We start from the raw sequence: 17489 nt of genomic DNA, 5'->3' as shown, positions 1-17489 counted from the left end.
GAGGCGAAGGGCGGTTGCCGGACCAAATAAAAAATACCAATGAAGAATGAGATTATGGTGATGTATGTCAGGGGCTAATGTAGTTGAAATATGTGGCCGCTAGCTTGCTATTGTATGTTCAGTTATATTTTGACTTCCGATGTTATGAGCATAGGGTATAAAGTAGATACCCCAATTAATTAACCATTTAATAAGAAGAACAAAGTATAAAGGGAAACAAAAAAAATGGCTAAAAAGGGATTGGAACTTGGGTTCCAACTGTGAAAGTGAAGAGTCTTTCCCACTAGATTATGGATTCAATTTACAAATATGTTCACTCACAAAATATATATGGGTTCACTCTCATATTTTATATAGGCACTCTATATAAAATCCGAAACTCAGTGGGTTTCCGTGAACACAGTACGTAGATCCGCCCCTGCCGAGGGAAGATATATTTTCTCATATTGATTTAAAACTCGTTAATTGTCTTTAGTTCTTTTTATTAACCAAACCAAACGACCAACTCTTTGAATTTATTTTCTGCACTTAGTTTTATTTTAGTTATTTTACAAGACTACTTACTAACACATTTTTCACAAACTCTCTGTGTTCGATACCGACTTAGTGCTATCTAATTAGTTGTAATTAGTTTATTTTTTAGTGAGACTTCGACCTCACGTTAATGATGACAAGCGTGAAGTTGAAGACCTGCCAGTTTCGAGTAGGAAATTAGATGGTGAGTCGGGTGAGTCTAATACAACAATTGGGGGATGATTGTTGGCTCAATTGTTGTTTGGCCAAAGTGTAAGGCCCAGTCCAAGAATTAAAAGAGAGTATTAGGTTTATTGTTAGCTAAGTTGAGTTAACATTATTAATATAGACAACCAAGTTAGGGATTGCTATGGTGAAGTTGATGCAACCGAGTTAGGTATGAGAGTTGTAATTAGTTTTTGAGTTATATTTTCTTATTAATATAAACGAGAGTTATTTGTTTACTTCGTGTTAGATTATCGATCCGGGACTTAACCACCTTCCATCTTATCAAAGTTGTGAGTGACATTTGGCTTTTAAAGTTGTGTACACAACGTTGCAGCGTCAATTGTTTATGGGAGAGAAAGGAGAATACTTAATGATCGTAGATTTATAAGAGAATTATAGGCTTTTTATCACTACACTTTTTGCAAAACTTTAAAATGCCGACAGTAATGCCACGCGTCATACAACAACTTCATGTTGAGAGTTTTAACTATGCATGGCTTTATGTCTGTTTTTCTATTTTTTTAAGATATTCTCAAAAAGTCCAAAACCAAAGCAAAAGCATGGTTTCTTATACTTTCTTTAAATAGTAGTTTTAAGTTTAACCAAAAAAGCCGCCGATGCCACCTAAGCAGTCAAATTTTATTCCCCCAATTCCTCATTTTTCTTCTATTGTTATAAATAAAATATTAATCAAACCCCAATTCCTCAAAACCCTCCAATTTCTCCATAAACTCTTTCTGGGTTTTGTTAATTTGGATCCCAATTGAAAAGGGTTTGTCTCAGAATTCGAAACTATTGTGAAATCATCAATCTTTCGTTCGAATTTTGACATTCTTGAATATTCTTTTTACATGATGAAATTCGATTCAAATCGAATTGGAAATTGATGATTTGAGATGGAAATTGATTGAGCTTTTGTGGGGTTTATGTGAGATTTTGTTTTCCCAATTCAATTTCAGTTTTTGAGGATCAAATTCAGACACAAGAAGAAGGATGTTGTGCAGGATTATTCCGAGGAAAAAGAAGACAGGGACTGTTCCTGTGTATTTGAATGTTTATGATCTCACTCCAATCAATGGTTATGCTTACTGGGTTGGTCTTGGTGTTTATCACTCTGGTGTGCAAGGTTTGTAACCACTTTGTTCTAATTTTAGTCATTGGTTATACTTGTAACAGCCCGAGTAAAACGTACCAAAGACGTGTTTTGCTAGGGCGAGTAATTCGTCAGATGAAAACAAAATCGTGAGTTGCAAAGTGGAAAATATCTTAACACGGTTTACTTGTACTGCTGCAATGTTATTGAGTAACTTGTTTTAATATTATTATACTACTAGTTTGTTATTGATGACACATTTTATGTTTTGATCAGTTGGTTCAAAACCTATATTTTTTATTTTAATTTTTAAACATAGTTATAAGTAATATTTAGATTGTGACAGTTTGATTATTATTTTTGTGTCAGTGCATGGTGTAGAATACGCGTTTGGTGCGCATGAACATTCAACAACGGGTATTTTTGAAGTTGAGCCAAGAAAATGCCCGGGGTTTACGTTTAGGAAATCAATATTAATAGGGAGGACAGATTCTGGTTCGCGTGAAGTTCGTTCCTTTATTGAAAAATTAGCAACAGAGTATACTGGAAACAGTTATAATCTCATTACAAGAAATTGTAATCACTTCTGCAATGATTTGTGTCTTCGCTTGACCAATAGGCCGATTCCTAGTTGGGTCAATCGACTTGCTCGACTCGGTAAGATCCCACATTTTTAATCTTTTTCGTTAGTTAGAATCGATATATATATATAGGGGTGGGATCTAGAGAGCACTAGAGAACTAGTAAGGAATTATTTTTAACTATTTAAAAAAAAATTATTTTGTGATTTTTTTTCTTTCCTCATTCTAATAAGATGAAATTGATACTAAAAAAAAAAAACTTGTCGGTGTAGTACTGTAGTGCATATGTGCACTAATGTCTATTGCATATATACAATAGTGTTTTATTGCATATAATACAACACGATTGCATTATCCAATACACACTATTGAATATATGCAAATACGACACTAATAATTGTATGCAAAACACATTATCGCATATATGTAATACAACACTAATGCACATATGCACTATATCGATTTTTTTTAATTTATGTATATAATATAACACTATTGCAAATAAACAATACAAACAACTATATATATGCTATTCAATACTATTTCAAATATCAAAATGCACACTATTGCACATATGCATTATAAAAAAAGTCGGTGTATTTTTTATATTTTTTTTATTTATATTTTTTTTGTGGTGAAGAATAACAACATATAAGAAGGATGAAAGAAAAAAAATTTTAAAAATACTTTTTTTAATTAAATTAAAAATACTTCATTATTAGTTCTCTAGTTCTCTCTATAAAATGGAGTTCTCTCATGATCCTCTCCCTATATATATATATATTTGTTTCATACATATTATTTGATAGAGTGCATTTCAAGATTTATAAAGTTTGCTCAAAATTTGGTTGAACTTGCCTTTCAAACATGTTAACTTCAACTTTAAGTTAGTTTATAGTTCTAATATCTATAAAAAGATGGAATTTTTGCATAAAATGCACATACTTTTTGTGTTTCTTTGACTCTTATGGAAGTCAACAATTTGCTCCTAAATTTCAAACATTTACTGTCAATTTTGGGTTAACAGGACAATTTATTTCTTGATTCAAGTTTGGTGTTCTTTATGTAGGAAACAAGTTTGAAATTTGAATATAATTTAGTAGACCTAGGCGAAACCACGAAATCCCACATGATCCCATGTTTATTATCATTAAAAATTCACAACTCATGAATCAAGATTAGTTTTTCTATGTTACGAGAAACATCTGCATTTATGATATAAACACAAAATGTGGATCTAGTTTTTGCTCCTAACTATGTTGCTCTATTATCAAAGCCTTATGTATTTAAAATAAACAATAGTGTAAGATATTATGCATTATTAATCAATAATGTTGCTTGTTATTTATATAATAAAGGTGATTGTTTCTAGGTTTTCTTTGCAATTGTGTTCTCCCGGCTGGATTAAACGAGGCAAAAGTGAGACAAATCAAAGCAGAAGACGGTTCCAACAATGAAACGAAACTTAAAAGCGATTCAAGCAGGTTTTCACCGGCAGCTAAAACTCAACCCGTGTCGACTTCTCGGTCTTCAAGTTCATCAACGAGAAAAACTCGTGTTCGTGAACAAACTGTGAAACGTTAATAATAAAAAAAGTGTAATGAAAGCTAGTCAAGTTCGTGTTAGCATTGACAGATTTGTGGACAAGTGGTTATTTAGTAAAGGGGACAAATTTTATTTGATTTTGAAGTTGGTGTGATGCCCATAAGTAGTGAATGTGAATCTAGTCAGAATTCATATGGCAATCAAGGCTTTATGGGGGGTTATGGGAAACATGCATAGTGTGGATTGATTGTTTTAAGGTGCATTGATTTGAATATTTGGATTAAAGGGGTCCATTTTGTGATTTGATTATTTTTACATGGTCATGAAAACACTCCATGTGATGGGGGTATTAATTGCTATTTCTCCTTGGTCCAAGAAGATATGCCAAATAATAATATGTTTAATTATTGATTTTGAGTGTTATTTAATATTTTGTTACATAAGAGAGCGTATGAGGGAGATATTTTGATGCCCTGATTGTGAAGATAATAAGTTTGCTTGAAGATGGTATGTAGGGCCATTCATAGGGGTGATATTCATGCAGATTATTTTCTTATTTGAATTATCTTTTATAATTTGTTTAAAAATATAGTTTCCTAATTTTTATCTTTCTTGTTTATTTATTTAATACTAGGGTATAGGTCCGCGTGACACGCGGGTTGAATAACTTGTCACTAAATATATTGAAATATAAAAACCTTTTTTGACCGTCATTTTATACATAACAAATTTTATACTCTTCTAAAACAACCTGTTTTGACATATTTTCAAAATAGTTACAAAATATAAAAAAATTGGAATTAGTCAACTTTAACAAATTATGAAATTTTGTTTGATTTTTGACCAATTTTGCAACAAACTTTTAAATGATCACTGACATTACTATTTTGTTAAAATTGGAAAACTTGAAAACATTTTACAATAAATGAATTTTCAAATAACTTTGGAAAGATTAAAAAAAATTATATTGACTTTGAAAATAATTAAAGGTGAAAATATGATGCAAAATCAATGAAAACAAAATATAAACGTATAGGAAATAAATTATCAAATATTTTTAATATTCTTTGAAAACATTATGAAGACTTAAACTATCAAATTGTTTGGATGTTATGATTAGAAGATTTATATTATGTTTAAAAAGTTTATTGGTTAAAATGGGTAAAAATATAATACGTGTTTATTATATATTATTGAGAAATTTAGTGACATTAATATTTTGTGAACACAAATTCAAAAAAATATATATATTGAACATACATAACCAAATTTAAAACGGTGAATATAAAAATAAACTTATGTTTCGGGTGTGGAATCTCATAATCAATTGAATCTACTATAAATAATAACAATAAGAAATTAATATGTGATTATTTTAATTTTTGAAATAGAAAGTGACATTAATATTTTATGAAAAGTTGTCATTTTTAATAATATCCACTAAATCATATGTGCCGAATAATATTTATAAATGATGATAAAACGGTTATTTAATATATGATATATTAAGTATTAATTATTAGAAATTATGTCAATTTAAATATTATGTTCTAAAATAACGCGGTTATTATTTTAGTATTAGTTAATAATTAATATTCACGTAAATTAAAGTAAGATTACATTACAATTATGGTAAGTATTTTTAGTTTGACAATCAGTTTTTTGAATATTAAAATGATAACTTATTTTAGTTAATCCCAAATCACAAAAATTAAAATCAAATCGGTTTTAATTTTACTAATATTACTAATTAATTTAGAAATAATTACAAAAATGAAAATTAAATCGGTTAATTTGAAAACTTCAAAAAGTTATGGAAAGATTTTGAAATGAGTTTAAAATTTTTGAGAGTATTAAAACCTTTAAAAATTTGTTGAAAGATTGGTCAATTTTCGAATTTAAAAATAGTTTAAATATGTTAATTAAAAAGGAGTTTAAATTTTATAGTTTTAAGTTTGAATTTGGTCTTCTATGTAAAGATAGAAATAATTTGAAATATCTTGATTCATGGGAATAATAATATTAATAAATTATGAAAAGTTGTCATGTTTAATAATATTAACTAAATCATATGTGACGAATAATATTTATAAATGATGATAAACCGGTTATTGAAAGATTGATCAATTTCCGAATTTAAAAGAAGTTTAAATATCTTGTAATTAAAATCATGAAAACTTTATAACTTATTTATTGGGTTTTCCATATATAACGTAATTGGTTATATATAGAAAATATAATGTATCTTACAATAAATTATAATAACAAAATTACTAAAATTATAATAATTATTATAAATTATAGAGATTATCATTAATAAATATATAAATATAAGATACAAAAATAAAATTTTCTTTAATACATAGGTTCTGATTAAAATATATTAAATGGACAAAACCAACAACTATATATGATTGATTATATAAAAATCAAATAAATTACATGAATTGTGAAAAATACATAAATACATGAATAATAACAAAAATATACATCAATATTAAACAAAAAATAAGATATCTTATCAACAAATCTTCAACCCATGAAATTAGCTATATCAACTTGGAAACATAACCTGAAATGAGAAAATTAAATATTAATATTCGTTTTACAAATAATAAATTTTAATCGTAGTAATGTTACATGTTATGAAAAATTTACCCAGTAATTCATAAAATTCAACTTTAATTTAAATTTGGAAATTTATAAATTTTAAATTGCATCGTTTTAGAAATAATAAATTTTAGTGATGGTAATTTTAGAAATTATGAATGTTTGTTTAATCACCAATATAAAAAGTTCAACTTAAAGTTAAAATCAAATTTAATGTTTGACCAGGCAATTTAAAATGTTTGACCAACTTAAACGTTTAACCATCAATTAAATAGAAAAATCAACTTTAATTTAAATTTGGAAATTTAAACCTTTTTAATCAAATAGTTTTAGAAAATATTAAATTGTAATGATGGTAAGTTTAGACGTTATGGAATATTGACCAACCATTTACAAATTTCAACTTTAACTTAAATTTGGAATTTAAAATTCGAAATTGTAATCGTTTTAGAAATAAAAAAAATTAGTCGCAGTAATGCTACATGTTATGGAATGTTAAACCACTAATTTACAATTTATTATTGGCCTTACTGGAAAAAGAATAATAATAATGTCCACGGATGAAACTTTTTATTTAGAACCTAGAAGAACAACATGTCAAAGAAAAAAACAGGAAAAATATAAAACTTCAAAAAAATATAAAACAACCATTGTTATAGGTATAACACATGAACGGAAAAACTTACCGGAAAAACGTAAAAACGTAGAAATATTAGCTTCATCGCCGTTTTTGATTTAGAACCTAAACTGATTTTAAAAAAAAATCAGTTAACAATGAAAAAACAAAGATAAAAAGGTTAGATCTACAATAACCGCCTAACCGGAAGAAAATATGATGTCGCCGGAAAAAGATATAACCTTGCCGGAAAATCATATAACATTGTTGGCCATTAGAGTATAATATATAACCTTACCGGAAAACGATTAATCTCGATCTACATTACTGGAATATAGAATATGGTGGATGGTGGAGTTAGTAAGCCGAGAGAGATATGGAGAGAGAGATAGAGATTAAATACAAACAAAAACGGAAAACAAAAATCTTACCGGAAAACCGTAATAACTTCAAAATATCAATTCAATCTTGGATTTTGATATACAACCTAAAGAGATTATTACAAAATCATATAACAATTAAAATAAATATAAAACCATATCGGAAAACCTTACCGGAAAAAGATATTACCTTGCCGGAAAATCAAATATTGTTGGCCATTAGAGTATAATATATAACCTTACCGGAAAATGATTAATCCCGATCTACATTACCGGAATATAGAGGATGGTGGATGGTGGAGTTAGTAAGCAGAGATAGAGAGAGAGAAAGAGAGAGAGATTAAAATGATTTTAATGAAAAATATTAAGGTTTAAATAAGTTTTTTGGTGTTTGGTCAACATGACACATGGCATGTGTCCACATTGTATTGCTTTAATAGTATTTAAAGATAAGCTAGGGTTAAAGATTGATTAGTTTTCAATTTTTGATTGAATTTTAATGATAAAAAACTTTGTTCTTTGAACCTTTGATCCGATTTATCGACTTTGATTATTATGAGTTTTTGAGCCATTGATCGCTTCCAAAACTGCATCAGATATTGAGGTAAGAAACATATGAATCCATTTAAGATATTTATTATGACTTAAATCTATTTCGCATGTTTACAACTTTAGTAAATTTGTTTGATCCATTTAAATGAGTTAGTTTTACGGTCTTAAGTGTGTTAGAATTAGGTGTGGTAAATGGGTTGGGTTGGGTTGGGTTGAAACTGGTCATGGATCGGAACATGCTATGGTCGGAATGGGTCAACTAAAAAAAGGGTTGTTTTGGTTCGGATCGGAACGGGTTAGGCTCAACAGGTTCGGGTCAGAACGGGTCCGGTGTGACATCTGCCCCGATCCGACCCGACCCAGGTACCCGTTTCTCTGATCCGATCTTTTTCTTTTATGATTTAATATTTATTTATACTTATATTTTACTTTAAATAATAATAATATATTTTCCTTCCCGCTCTTTCTTTCCGCCGTCCCGTCCCTCTTCCTCCTTTCTTTCCGCCTTCTTTTCCCTCTTGTCGCCGTCCCGCCCTTAAGCCTGGTTTCCCTCTAACTCTTTGCTTGTCCTTTGTTCCTTCCCGCCTAAGGTTGTCTGCGCAGCTCCACGGGCCAGACCCCTTACAAGGAATCCTGCGTGAAGACCATCTGTTCCAGCTATACGCGAGACGAACTCTTCTCGCAGCGCGCTAAGAATTGTAATCCTTCTCGCAGCGCGCTAAGAACGGTAGTTCTTCCCGCGACGCGCTAAGGATCGTAGTTCTTCTCGCAGCGCGCTAAGAATCGTAGTTCATCCCTCGACGCGCGAAGAATTATAGTTCTTCCCGCGGCGCGCCAGGAATTGTAGTTCCTCCCGCGGCGCGCTAAGAAATGTGATTCTTCCCGCGGCGCGCTAAGAAATGTGATTCTTCCCGCGGCGCGCCTTAGCCTTCTCGCGCTAGACTTATCTTTTCTTCTGTTTTGTTTGCTTTTGTGCTATCATATCTTTTGTGCTGTTGACCTGACCTATCTTATGTCTGAAAAGTTACTTTTGGCGCAGCATGCGCACCAACCCCATTGGTTGACAGAAAAAGTGATTGACATTATCTTTTGAGATCTGCTTTTTCCATGCTTGACCAGTACCTTTATCTGATCCGCCCATGCTTTTTACTGTTCCCTGTCAGCTTTATCTTGCCCCCCTGCAGCTGCCATATCTTTTGATATCTTTTGCTTTTGGAATCTTTTGCTTTTTGAGATCTTTTCCCCTTTTCTAGGGATTGTGTTCCCTAGGGTTTCTCTATAAATAATAATGTTATTTTCCTAACACATCACACACAAGCACTTAATCTCTCCTGTTCTTCCTTGCTCTCTGCCGTTGATCCTCTGCCGTCTCTCTCCTTGCCTTCGTCTTCCTCCCTGTTCTGCCCTGCTTTTTCGGTAATATATTATATATAATAATTTACTTACTAATTATGCTAACTTATAATCAAGACTTAAAACAATAATCTTATTTATAGGTTAACTTGTGCTTGTTTAAAGTTGGTTCTTGCTTTATCTTACACCGCATCGTTTATCATGTGAGTAATCTCGTACCTAATCCCTTTTTATTTTTAATGTTTTGGGATGTTCATGTGTTTGTACAAACTTAGAGTCTTAAACTTGTTTATGAACTTTAGTCGCGCAGTATCCCATGTGTTGAGGACGTTTACTTGGCTGTTTATTTGTATGTGTGTATCATTAACCGCTTTGTTCGGCCTATTCCGAAGTTTTCATGGATCCATTAGATGAACACGGGAGACCTATCGTTTACGGTTTTCTTTGTTTACACTTGCACAGATGTTTTCTCGTTTTTGTGCTCATTTGGGAGCACGGATTGAACTATGAACTATGAGCTATGATCTATTTAGGCTTGATCACAATCTGATTGCACCCTTGTTAAACACCAGACATACACGTGTTGCGCGCAGATTTATTGTTATCTATGTATGATATTAAACTTGATTTCTCACCAACACGCAAGTGTTTGACGTTTATTTTAACACATGTTCAGGTTTGCAGTAGCTGTTTTGGAGCTTGTGGACACATAGGAAGTTTTCTTTATTTTGGACCTAGATTAAAATGTATCAAGACAAGTTATTTGTTGTTCTAATATTTTGCCTTATAATATATTGATTTATGTTATCTTGTGTTTACTTTGACCGTGCGCGAATGAATGTATTTATTAAATATTGACACCCAATAGTGTCACGAGTAATGAAACAATATGTGGCGCCCCGATGTATAATCCGCCTTTGGTCGGGGTGTTACATCCGGGTCGGAATGGGTCCATGTCGGAACAGGTCAAAACGGGTTTCGGGTCAGGATTCCTTTTTTTTTTAACGAGGAAAACGGACGAAACGTTTTAGTATTTTTACTTTTTTTTGTTTTTGTTTTATATTTTGAGTTATGATTTTTTTAATTAATTTTTAAAATTTTTTTTGTTGAGGTTTTTTAGTAAGATCAAAAACCTCTAAAAACAATTAAAAAATCATAACTCAAAAGATAAAACAAACGAAAAAAGTAAAAAAAAAAACTAAAATTTTTTCGTCGTTGTTCTCGTTCATCAAGAAAAAAAACCCGATAAATTAACCTAAACCTAAAAGTCGACGAATCGACATGTCCAATGCGAAAACTTGAAAGAAACCGAAACTCAACCCGTCCAGTGCGAAAAATTGTGTCGGCACGAAAGCTGATCCGAACCAAAGCCTAAACCGATCTCGTTTCAATACAAAACCCGTTTCAACCCAAACCTACCACTTTTCCTTAAGACACAAACCCACATTTTTTTTAAGTTGAACATCTCTTAATTATTAACATTTAACACAAACCAAACTACATTTGGATAATGGGTAAGCGAGCAACAAGCTGCGCCGCTATCCCCTTTTCGATCGCAAAGCCTATTCTACTAAATATAAATCTTTGGTTCCTCGGGCTCTGCGAGTCACTGTGGACCACCTTTTGCACCCGTTCCAAAAACGAACTCCTTCGGGAGCTATAGATCCAAGTATGTCGAAGGCAAATGGAATGAACACGTGCTGATTCTCCAAACATGCTGCTTCATACTTAGCAACATTCCTAGATTCCGCCCTCAAAATCGTCTGTCTCGGAACGAAACCACTGTCTCTCAGCCCCACCAATGGTGACACCCCAGTGAGGTCGACACATGCATGCTTACCCTCTGCCCATCCAAACACAAGAACGTCCGCAGGACGCAGTGTAGATCTTCCCTCTCTCGGATCAGTCAGAAAGTTAACAGGTGCCTCTTTTTTGGCTGAGATCCCGGCACGCCTAAGCACATCCCATAGGACATCTCTAACCCAGTCGTGACGATACTTGAACACCGGCAATTCCTTACAGTGTAGGGCATGCTCACCAAATTTATCCAAACAGACTTTTTTACAAATGGGGCATGATTCGTCTGGATGGACGACCCATTGACCCATATATTTAAATTTGACGACCCATTTTGACCCGGAAATAAGAATGTGAAATCTCAAGGGACCTATTTTGACCCATTTAATTAGAACCCATGATCTAAACCAACTCATATAAATTTTAAAACAACCCAAATTGACTTATTTAAAATGATTTGAGTCAAGATTGCCCCTTCTAGTTAGAATTGATGAATATGCTGAGTCGTGCAAAATCATTTTAGCAATATAAATTCAGATATAACTTTGGTTGTCTTAAGTTGAATATTTGAAAAGATGAGGATGTTAGCTAGATTTCATATTGGAACACTAATTATTCTATAGACAACTCAAAAGATTAAAAACGTGAGTAATGGAGTTTTTAATCAAAGCAAGAATAAGATTTAAACATTATCTGATTACATGACCTTGTTTTCCTAAATTAAACATGGGTACAATGTTCTAAACCAGAGAAGGAAAACTAGACAAAGTATTACGTGAATTGGATTACACGAAATACACGTGTTAGGTATTCATGTAATAAAACACAGGACATGTTTCTTAAAAAGCACAGATATACTCGTGCTATTTTTCTTTACCCCAAACAGGTAAATATAATGTTTAGGGCAACAGGGGCCCTCGGCTATCATAAAATGGGTAGGGTAGTAGGGTACCCCCATTGGGGGTATATCACTCATTGTTTAAGGGTAGTTAGAGAGAGAAGGAGATGAGTGAATACTACCCGATCAGGAGTGAGAGCATGTGTGGAGAGAGAGAGAGAGAGAGAGAGAGAGAGAGAGAGAGAGAGAGTTGGGGTAGTTGAGAGAAATGTCGTTTTTTTAAGTGAATATAGGATAGTATATGATGTAAATGATATGATATTATAGGATTGGTTGATATTGAGGTGCTTTTAGGGTACACCCCCCTTATATCCTTATGAACACCGAGTAAACATGGAAATCCACTTAAAGCCAACTGATATAAGTGCGTGTTAAAATATTTGTGTCTAAAATATTTAAAATAAAATGAATACTACCATTCATGTGGATCTCCCATAAAGAAAAAAACCTAACTTTTATCTGAATTGTTTTTTATTATTTTATTTTCTATGCATCGTCTAATGAGTCTAAGTTAGATTATAAATACTGAATCAATGTAAGGGTTGTGATGTAAAGTCTTTGAGTAAGTTTTTTTGGATTAATAAATATTAGAGAGTTTATTTCAAACACCATGATCGTTTATTATGTTAATATAAATTCACCTACGTGAAAAAAATTAAGATATCGACAAGAAGATAAAAAAGAATTATAAGTCACACTCACACAAAACTGAATACAATCATAAAGAGGTGTAATGAGAACACCCTTAGAATGGTGTGGCACTAAGATTTTGTGATTACACTTAATTAATCACACAATTTTTATTTTATGCAACTTGAATTCCATCCCGAACAAAATGCCATAATTAGTAATTTTAGTAAACGTTGATCCTTTTATATATAACACAAACCGAACTACATCTGGATAATGGATAAGCGAGCAACAAGCTGCGCCGCTATCCCCTTTTGAATCGCAAAGCCTATTCTACTAAATATAAATCCTTGGTTCCTCGGCCTCTGCGAGTCACTGTGGACCACCTTCTGCACCCGCTCCAAGAAGCGAACCGCCTCGGGAGCTAGGGATCCAAAAGTGTCGAAGGCAAATGGAATGAACACTTGCTGATTCTCCAAACACGATGTCTCATGCTTAGCAATCTTCCTAGACTCCGCTCTCAAAACCGCCTGTCCCGGTACGAAGCCACTGTCTCTCAGCCCCACCAACGGGGACACCCCAGTGAGGTCAACACACGCATGCTTACTCCCTGCCCAGCCAAACACAAGAACATGTGCAGGACGCAGGGTAGATCTTCCCTCACGCGGATCAGTCAAAAAGTTAGCAGGTGCCTCTTTCTTGGCTGAGATCCCGGCACGTCTAAGCACATCCCATAACACATCTCTAACCCAGTCATGACGATACTTGAATCCCGGCAATTCCTTACAGTGGAGGGCATGCTCACCGAATCTATCCAAACAAGCTTTTTTACAAATGAAGCATAATTCATCTGGAGGGAAAAGGGGAATCATAAGCCGGTATTTAAGGATGGCTCTGTATTCAACTGCCGACATCCGTTGCCCAAGATCTTCAATGGGCACAACAGTCAAAAAATCCTGGGCATGAGCCCTCTTGAGACAAGCTAAAACTGGCTTTTGTCTCGGGGTCATATCGAATCGCTTCTCCAAATCATGTACGTGTTTACCATAAAGTTAACTCATTAACCTAGCCCAAATAGTTACTTAGGTTTAGAGAACGTTTGGGATTGAGTCTGAAAACAAATTATTAATTAACTTACTGATTGTTTTTTTTAAACAATAAGATAAAAAAATGTTTGGCAAACACAAACGTCTATCATATTTTAGCCTTCTTGAAATGATTAAAAAGTTGTTTTCAAAACCACATATCCTGCCTTTTTGAAAAAAAAAATCAATAAGATGTTTTCAAACTCAATCTCAGTTAATGTTTATTTATTTTCATCAAACACATTTGAATTTATATAATTCTTCCTTAATAATAATAATAATAATAATAAAGTAGTTCTAAAAATAGAATTGTAGTTGTGACGTTAGTTTTCAAATATTTGAAATTGAGGAAGAAAAACCGAATATCTTGGAAAAACATGACAACCCATCTGCCTCCGATTCTTTTGAAACAGTAACACGGATTATATTATGAAGGTAGATGATCCATCCTGTAAAGGCTTTGTTTGGGATTTATTTCTTTTTCTTATTATTATTCAATTCCCACAAACCCCAACACCAAACCCAATCCATCGATTTTAAAACAAAACAAACAAAAAATAATCTTAATTCTTTAAAAATTAGATCAATCAAATAGAAAAAAAAAGGTGAGTTTGATGATTTTTTTTCATGGGTTTTATGTGAGTTGTAAAGGCTTTTTTTTTGGAATTATTGAAAGATGTTGTGTGGGATGATTCGCGAGAAAAAGAAGACAGGGACTCCGGTGTATATAAATGTGTATGATCTTATGCCGGTTAACCGCTACGCGTATTGGTTCGGGCTTGGATTCTATCACTCTGGTGTTCAAGGTTTGATCTTTGTTATTTTCTTGTCTGACATAAAATATCCATTTATCAGTTAACTTGTCTTGAAGCTTCTTAAATCGTTGAATTGTACAAGTCGAACGTAATTTATTTTTTATTCGTGTCAAAAATCGATAATAACCCCACACACTTAAAATCATGCAACGTGAACTAGACCTGTTTAATCCATTTATTTTAAATCAAGTTGCAAGCGTGTTAATCATGTTGGTGGGTAATTAAAAAATGATTAAATGAGTCATAAATCTGTTAGTGGGCTGACACTGATCTTTTTAATTATACATGTTGGCCGGTTGACCTGTTTAACTAAACGGGTTAAACAGGTCAACCCGAACATGACTCGTTTAATTAAACAAGTCAATTTGAACATGACTCATTTTTCAACAGGTTAGATATGTCAGCCCAAAACCTGATATTTTGGTTTGAAGGCCAATGAATATGGTTGTGATAATACTTTATACTCGTTTACAAGTTAATAGCTTTTTGTATTTGGTCAGTTTATGGGGTCGAGTATGCATTTGGGGGTAGTGACAGTTCAAAACCCGGGATTGTTAAACTGGAACCAAGACATTTTCAAGGTTTACATGTAAGAAAATCCATTTTGATAGGAAGAACAGAATTGAGTGAAAAAGAATGTCAAGAATTCATTAAAAAGGTGGCAAAAGAGTATCCTGGGAATAGTTACAACATCATTTTTAGGAACTGCAATCACTTCGCAAACGATACGTGTCGAAGGTTGACCAAAAAGTCAATCCCAGGTTGGGTCAACCGACTCGCTCGACTCAGTAAGAATCACAAACTTCCCTTTTTTTTCATTTCAGTTCTTGAGTTTCATGCATTAGGTTAGATTGATAAATGATAAGATCAATCTTGATCAATATTTGATAATTATTGAAGTATTTATTTTGTGATTTTGTAGATTTTCTTTACTCTTGTCTTCTTCCGGATGGTTGGAACGAAATACCGCCTAGACCAGCAGTTGCTGCAGCTAGACATAACAAGTAGAAACATTTTCAACACTAAGCCCTAAACCTTAAACTTCGTCTCAACACCCGCAATCACCATTTTTTGTTAGATTGGTCTTTGTATACGTGAAGTGAAATAAAATATGGCATGAAAATGGCTTACGTTGATGTTCGTAGGAACGGAATGTGATGGGTTACAAATGTGAGTATTTATCATTTGTAAACAAATGAGATATCTATGTAAATACTTTGGTGTTTTTCTCGACTTACAAAATGTGTCACATGTTTCTATTTTTGTGATTAGTATGATGTTAACAATATTTGTTGTATTGTTGGTTGCATTTGCTAATTGCTAATATTATGCAGAGTTGGTGTTCATGTTTAAGCTTTATAATCTTTGATAATGTTATTATTAATATAACAATTTAATTCTTGTTCATTTTGATGGTTAGAATGTTAACCGAACTAGTTTGACACTCTAAAAGTCAAATGTTGACTTTCTTTTGACATAGATAATTTGAATGATCAGTTAACTTTTCATGGGGCTTTTAAACCATTGTGTTGTACAAACATAACCCGACCTATAACTATATTTGTTTCAACAACATTAACCCAAGCACCCACCACCCACCCACACCTACCTCCCAATAGATAAATAAATAAATAATGTTAACTAAACATGGCCGTTTAACCTATTTATCTAAAATCAAGTTCTGGATAAGTTAATCGGGTTGGTGGGTTGGGTCATAAATGGTCTATAAGTTTCATTAAACATGTTGGCGGGTCGATCTGTTTAACTAGACGAGTTAAGCATGTCAGCCAAATCATGATTCGTTTAATTAAACATGTAAACCTGAACACGACACCTGTTTTTTAAATGGGTTAGTTCTGGTAATCAGAGATGCGACGAAGAGGAACAAACAAAGAATAAAAAACGTGATATTTGGCTAACACCCAAACTTTCTTGATCAAGAAATTTGACTCAAAAACTTGATACAACTTGTCTCATACCCTCAACACGGTATATATAGACTAACCAAAACACGTTAGAATATATTTAGGACACAATAAAATAAACACGATAATTATCTCCATCTAAACCTAAAATAGATTTTTCCATAAAACAATTATCCATAAATAACCCGATTACTTGCACGCCAAGATAACCGGTTTCTTGTATCCCAAGTCGCTCCACGCAATAGCCATAAGTCGACTCGGGAATTCCCAACAATCGCCCCCTGAATTTATGAGTCGTATAAGGGAGATCATTTAACTTTAGCAAAGCTTGCACCTCCTTATATATAATCCGCGCGAGAGCAACTAATAAGAGTGTATCTTCCTGATTCGTGCTTCCAGGGCGAACACTTCGTCATAGTCAATCCCGGGTTGTAGCACGTATCCTTTCACCACAAGCGTTGCCTTGTGTTTGTTTATCGGATTCCGTTTTACTTTAAATACCCGTTTTAAACCGATTGGTTTAACTCCTTTTGGTAACCCAGTTAAACTCCACGTTTTCTTTTTCTCGATTGAATTGACCTCGGCCCGCATCGCTTTCATCCACTCGGGTTTCGATTTCGCTTCAATAAAACTACTCAATTCATCATTCAATAACACTAGTAGTTCTTCGAGTTTTAAACTGGAATTTACCTTACTGCAGTTTACGATGGGGTTTGTGCTATTATCGGCACTTTCATTGTTGTTACTGCATTTAGCGACAGTTTTTTTCGTTGTTGTTGCTGTTTACGACTGCGGTGCTGCTGTTTGTAATGAGGTTGTTGTCGTTGCTGTTGTTAGCGTCAGTTTCGTCGTCGCTATTGCTGCAGTT

At 33.1% G+C, this 17489-nt stretch overlaps 2 protein-coding genes across 2 annotated transcripts; both read left to right on the top strand.

The window, feature by feature from the left end:
• Positions 1-1500: 1500 nt before the first annotated feature.
• LOC143559146 (deSI-like protein At4g17486) lies at positions 1501-4433 on the top strand. Its single transcript, XM_077047818.1, has 3 exons — positions 1501-1867; positions 2204-2491; positions 3788-4433. Exons 1-3 carry the CDS (start codon positions 1735-1737, stop codon positions 3997-3999), a joined length of 633 nt encoding a protein of 210 aa, XP_076903933.1. The 5' UTR covers positions 1501-1734; the 3' UTR covers positions 4000-4433.
• A 10102-nt stretch (positions 4434-14535) lies between these two features.
• LOC143559145 (deSI-like protein At4g17486) lies at positions 14536-15957 on the top strand. Its single transcript, XM_077047817.1, has 3 exons — positions 14536-14687; positions 15197-15484; positions 15619-15957. The coding sequence occupies exons 1-3, from the start codon at positions 14558-14560 to the stop codon at positions 15702-15704; spliced, it is 504 nt and encodes a 167-aa protein (XP_076903932.1). The 5' UTR covers positions 14536-14557; the 3' UTR covers positions 15705-15957.
• The last annotated feature ends 1532 nt before the right edge of the window (positions 15958-17489 follow it).

The sequence above is a fragment of the Bidens hawaiensis genome, unplaced genomic scaffold (assembly GCF_021521415.1).
Source record: "Bidens hawaiensis isolate Kalapana, Puna unplaced genomic scaffold, B.hawaiensis_p1.1 tig00019715_1, whole genome shotgun sequence".
NCBI classification, from domain to species: Eukaryota; Viridiplantae; Streptophyta; class Magnoliopsida; order Asterales; family Asteraceae; genus Bidens; species Bidens hawaiensis.
Note: the sequence above shows the minus strand (reverse complement) of the source record. Positions and strands in the feature narration are given on the sequence as shown.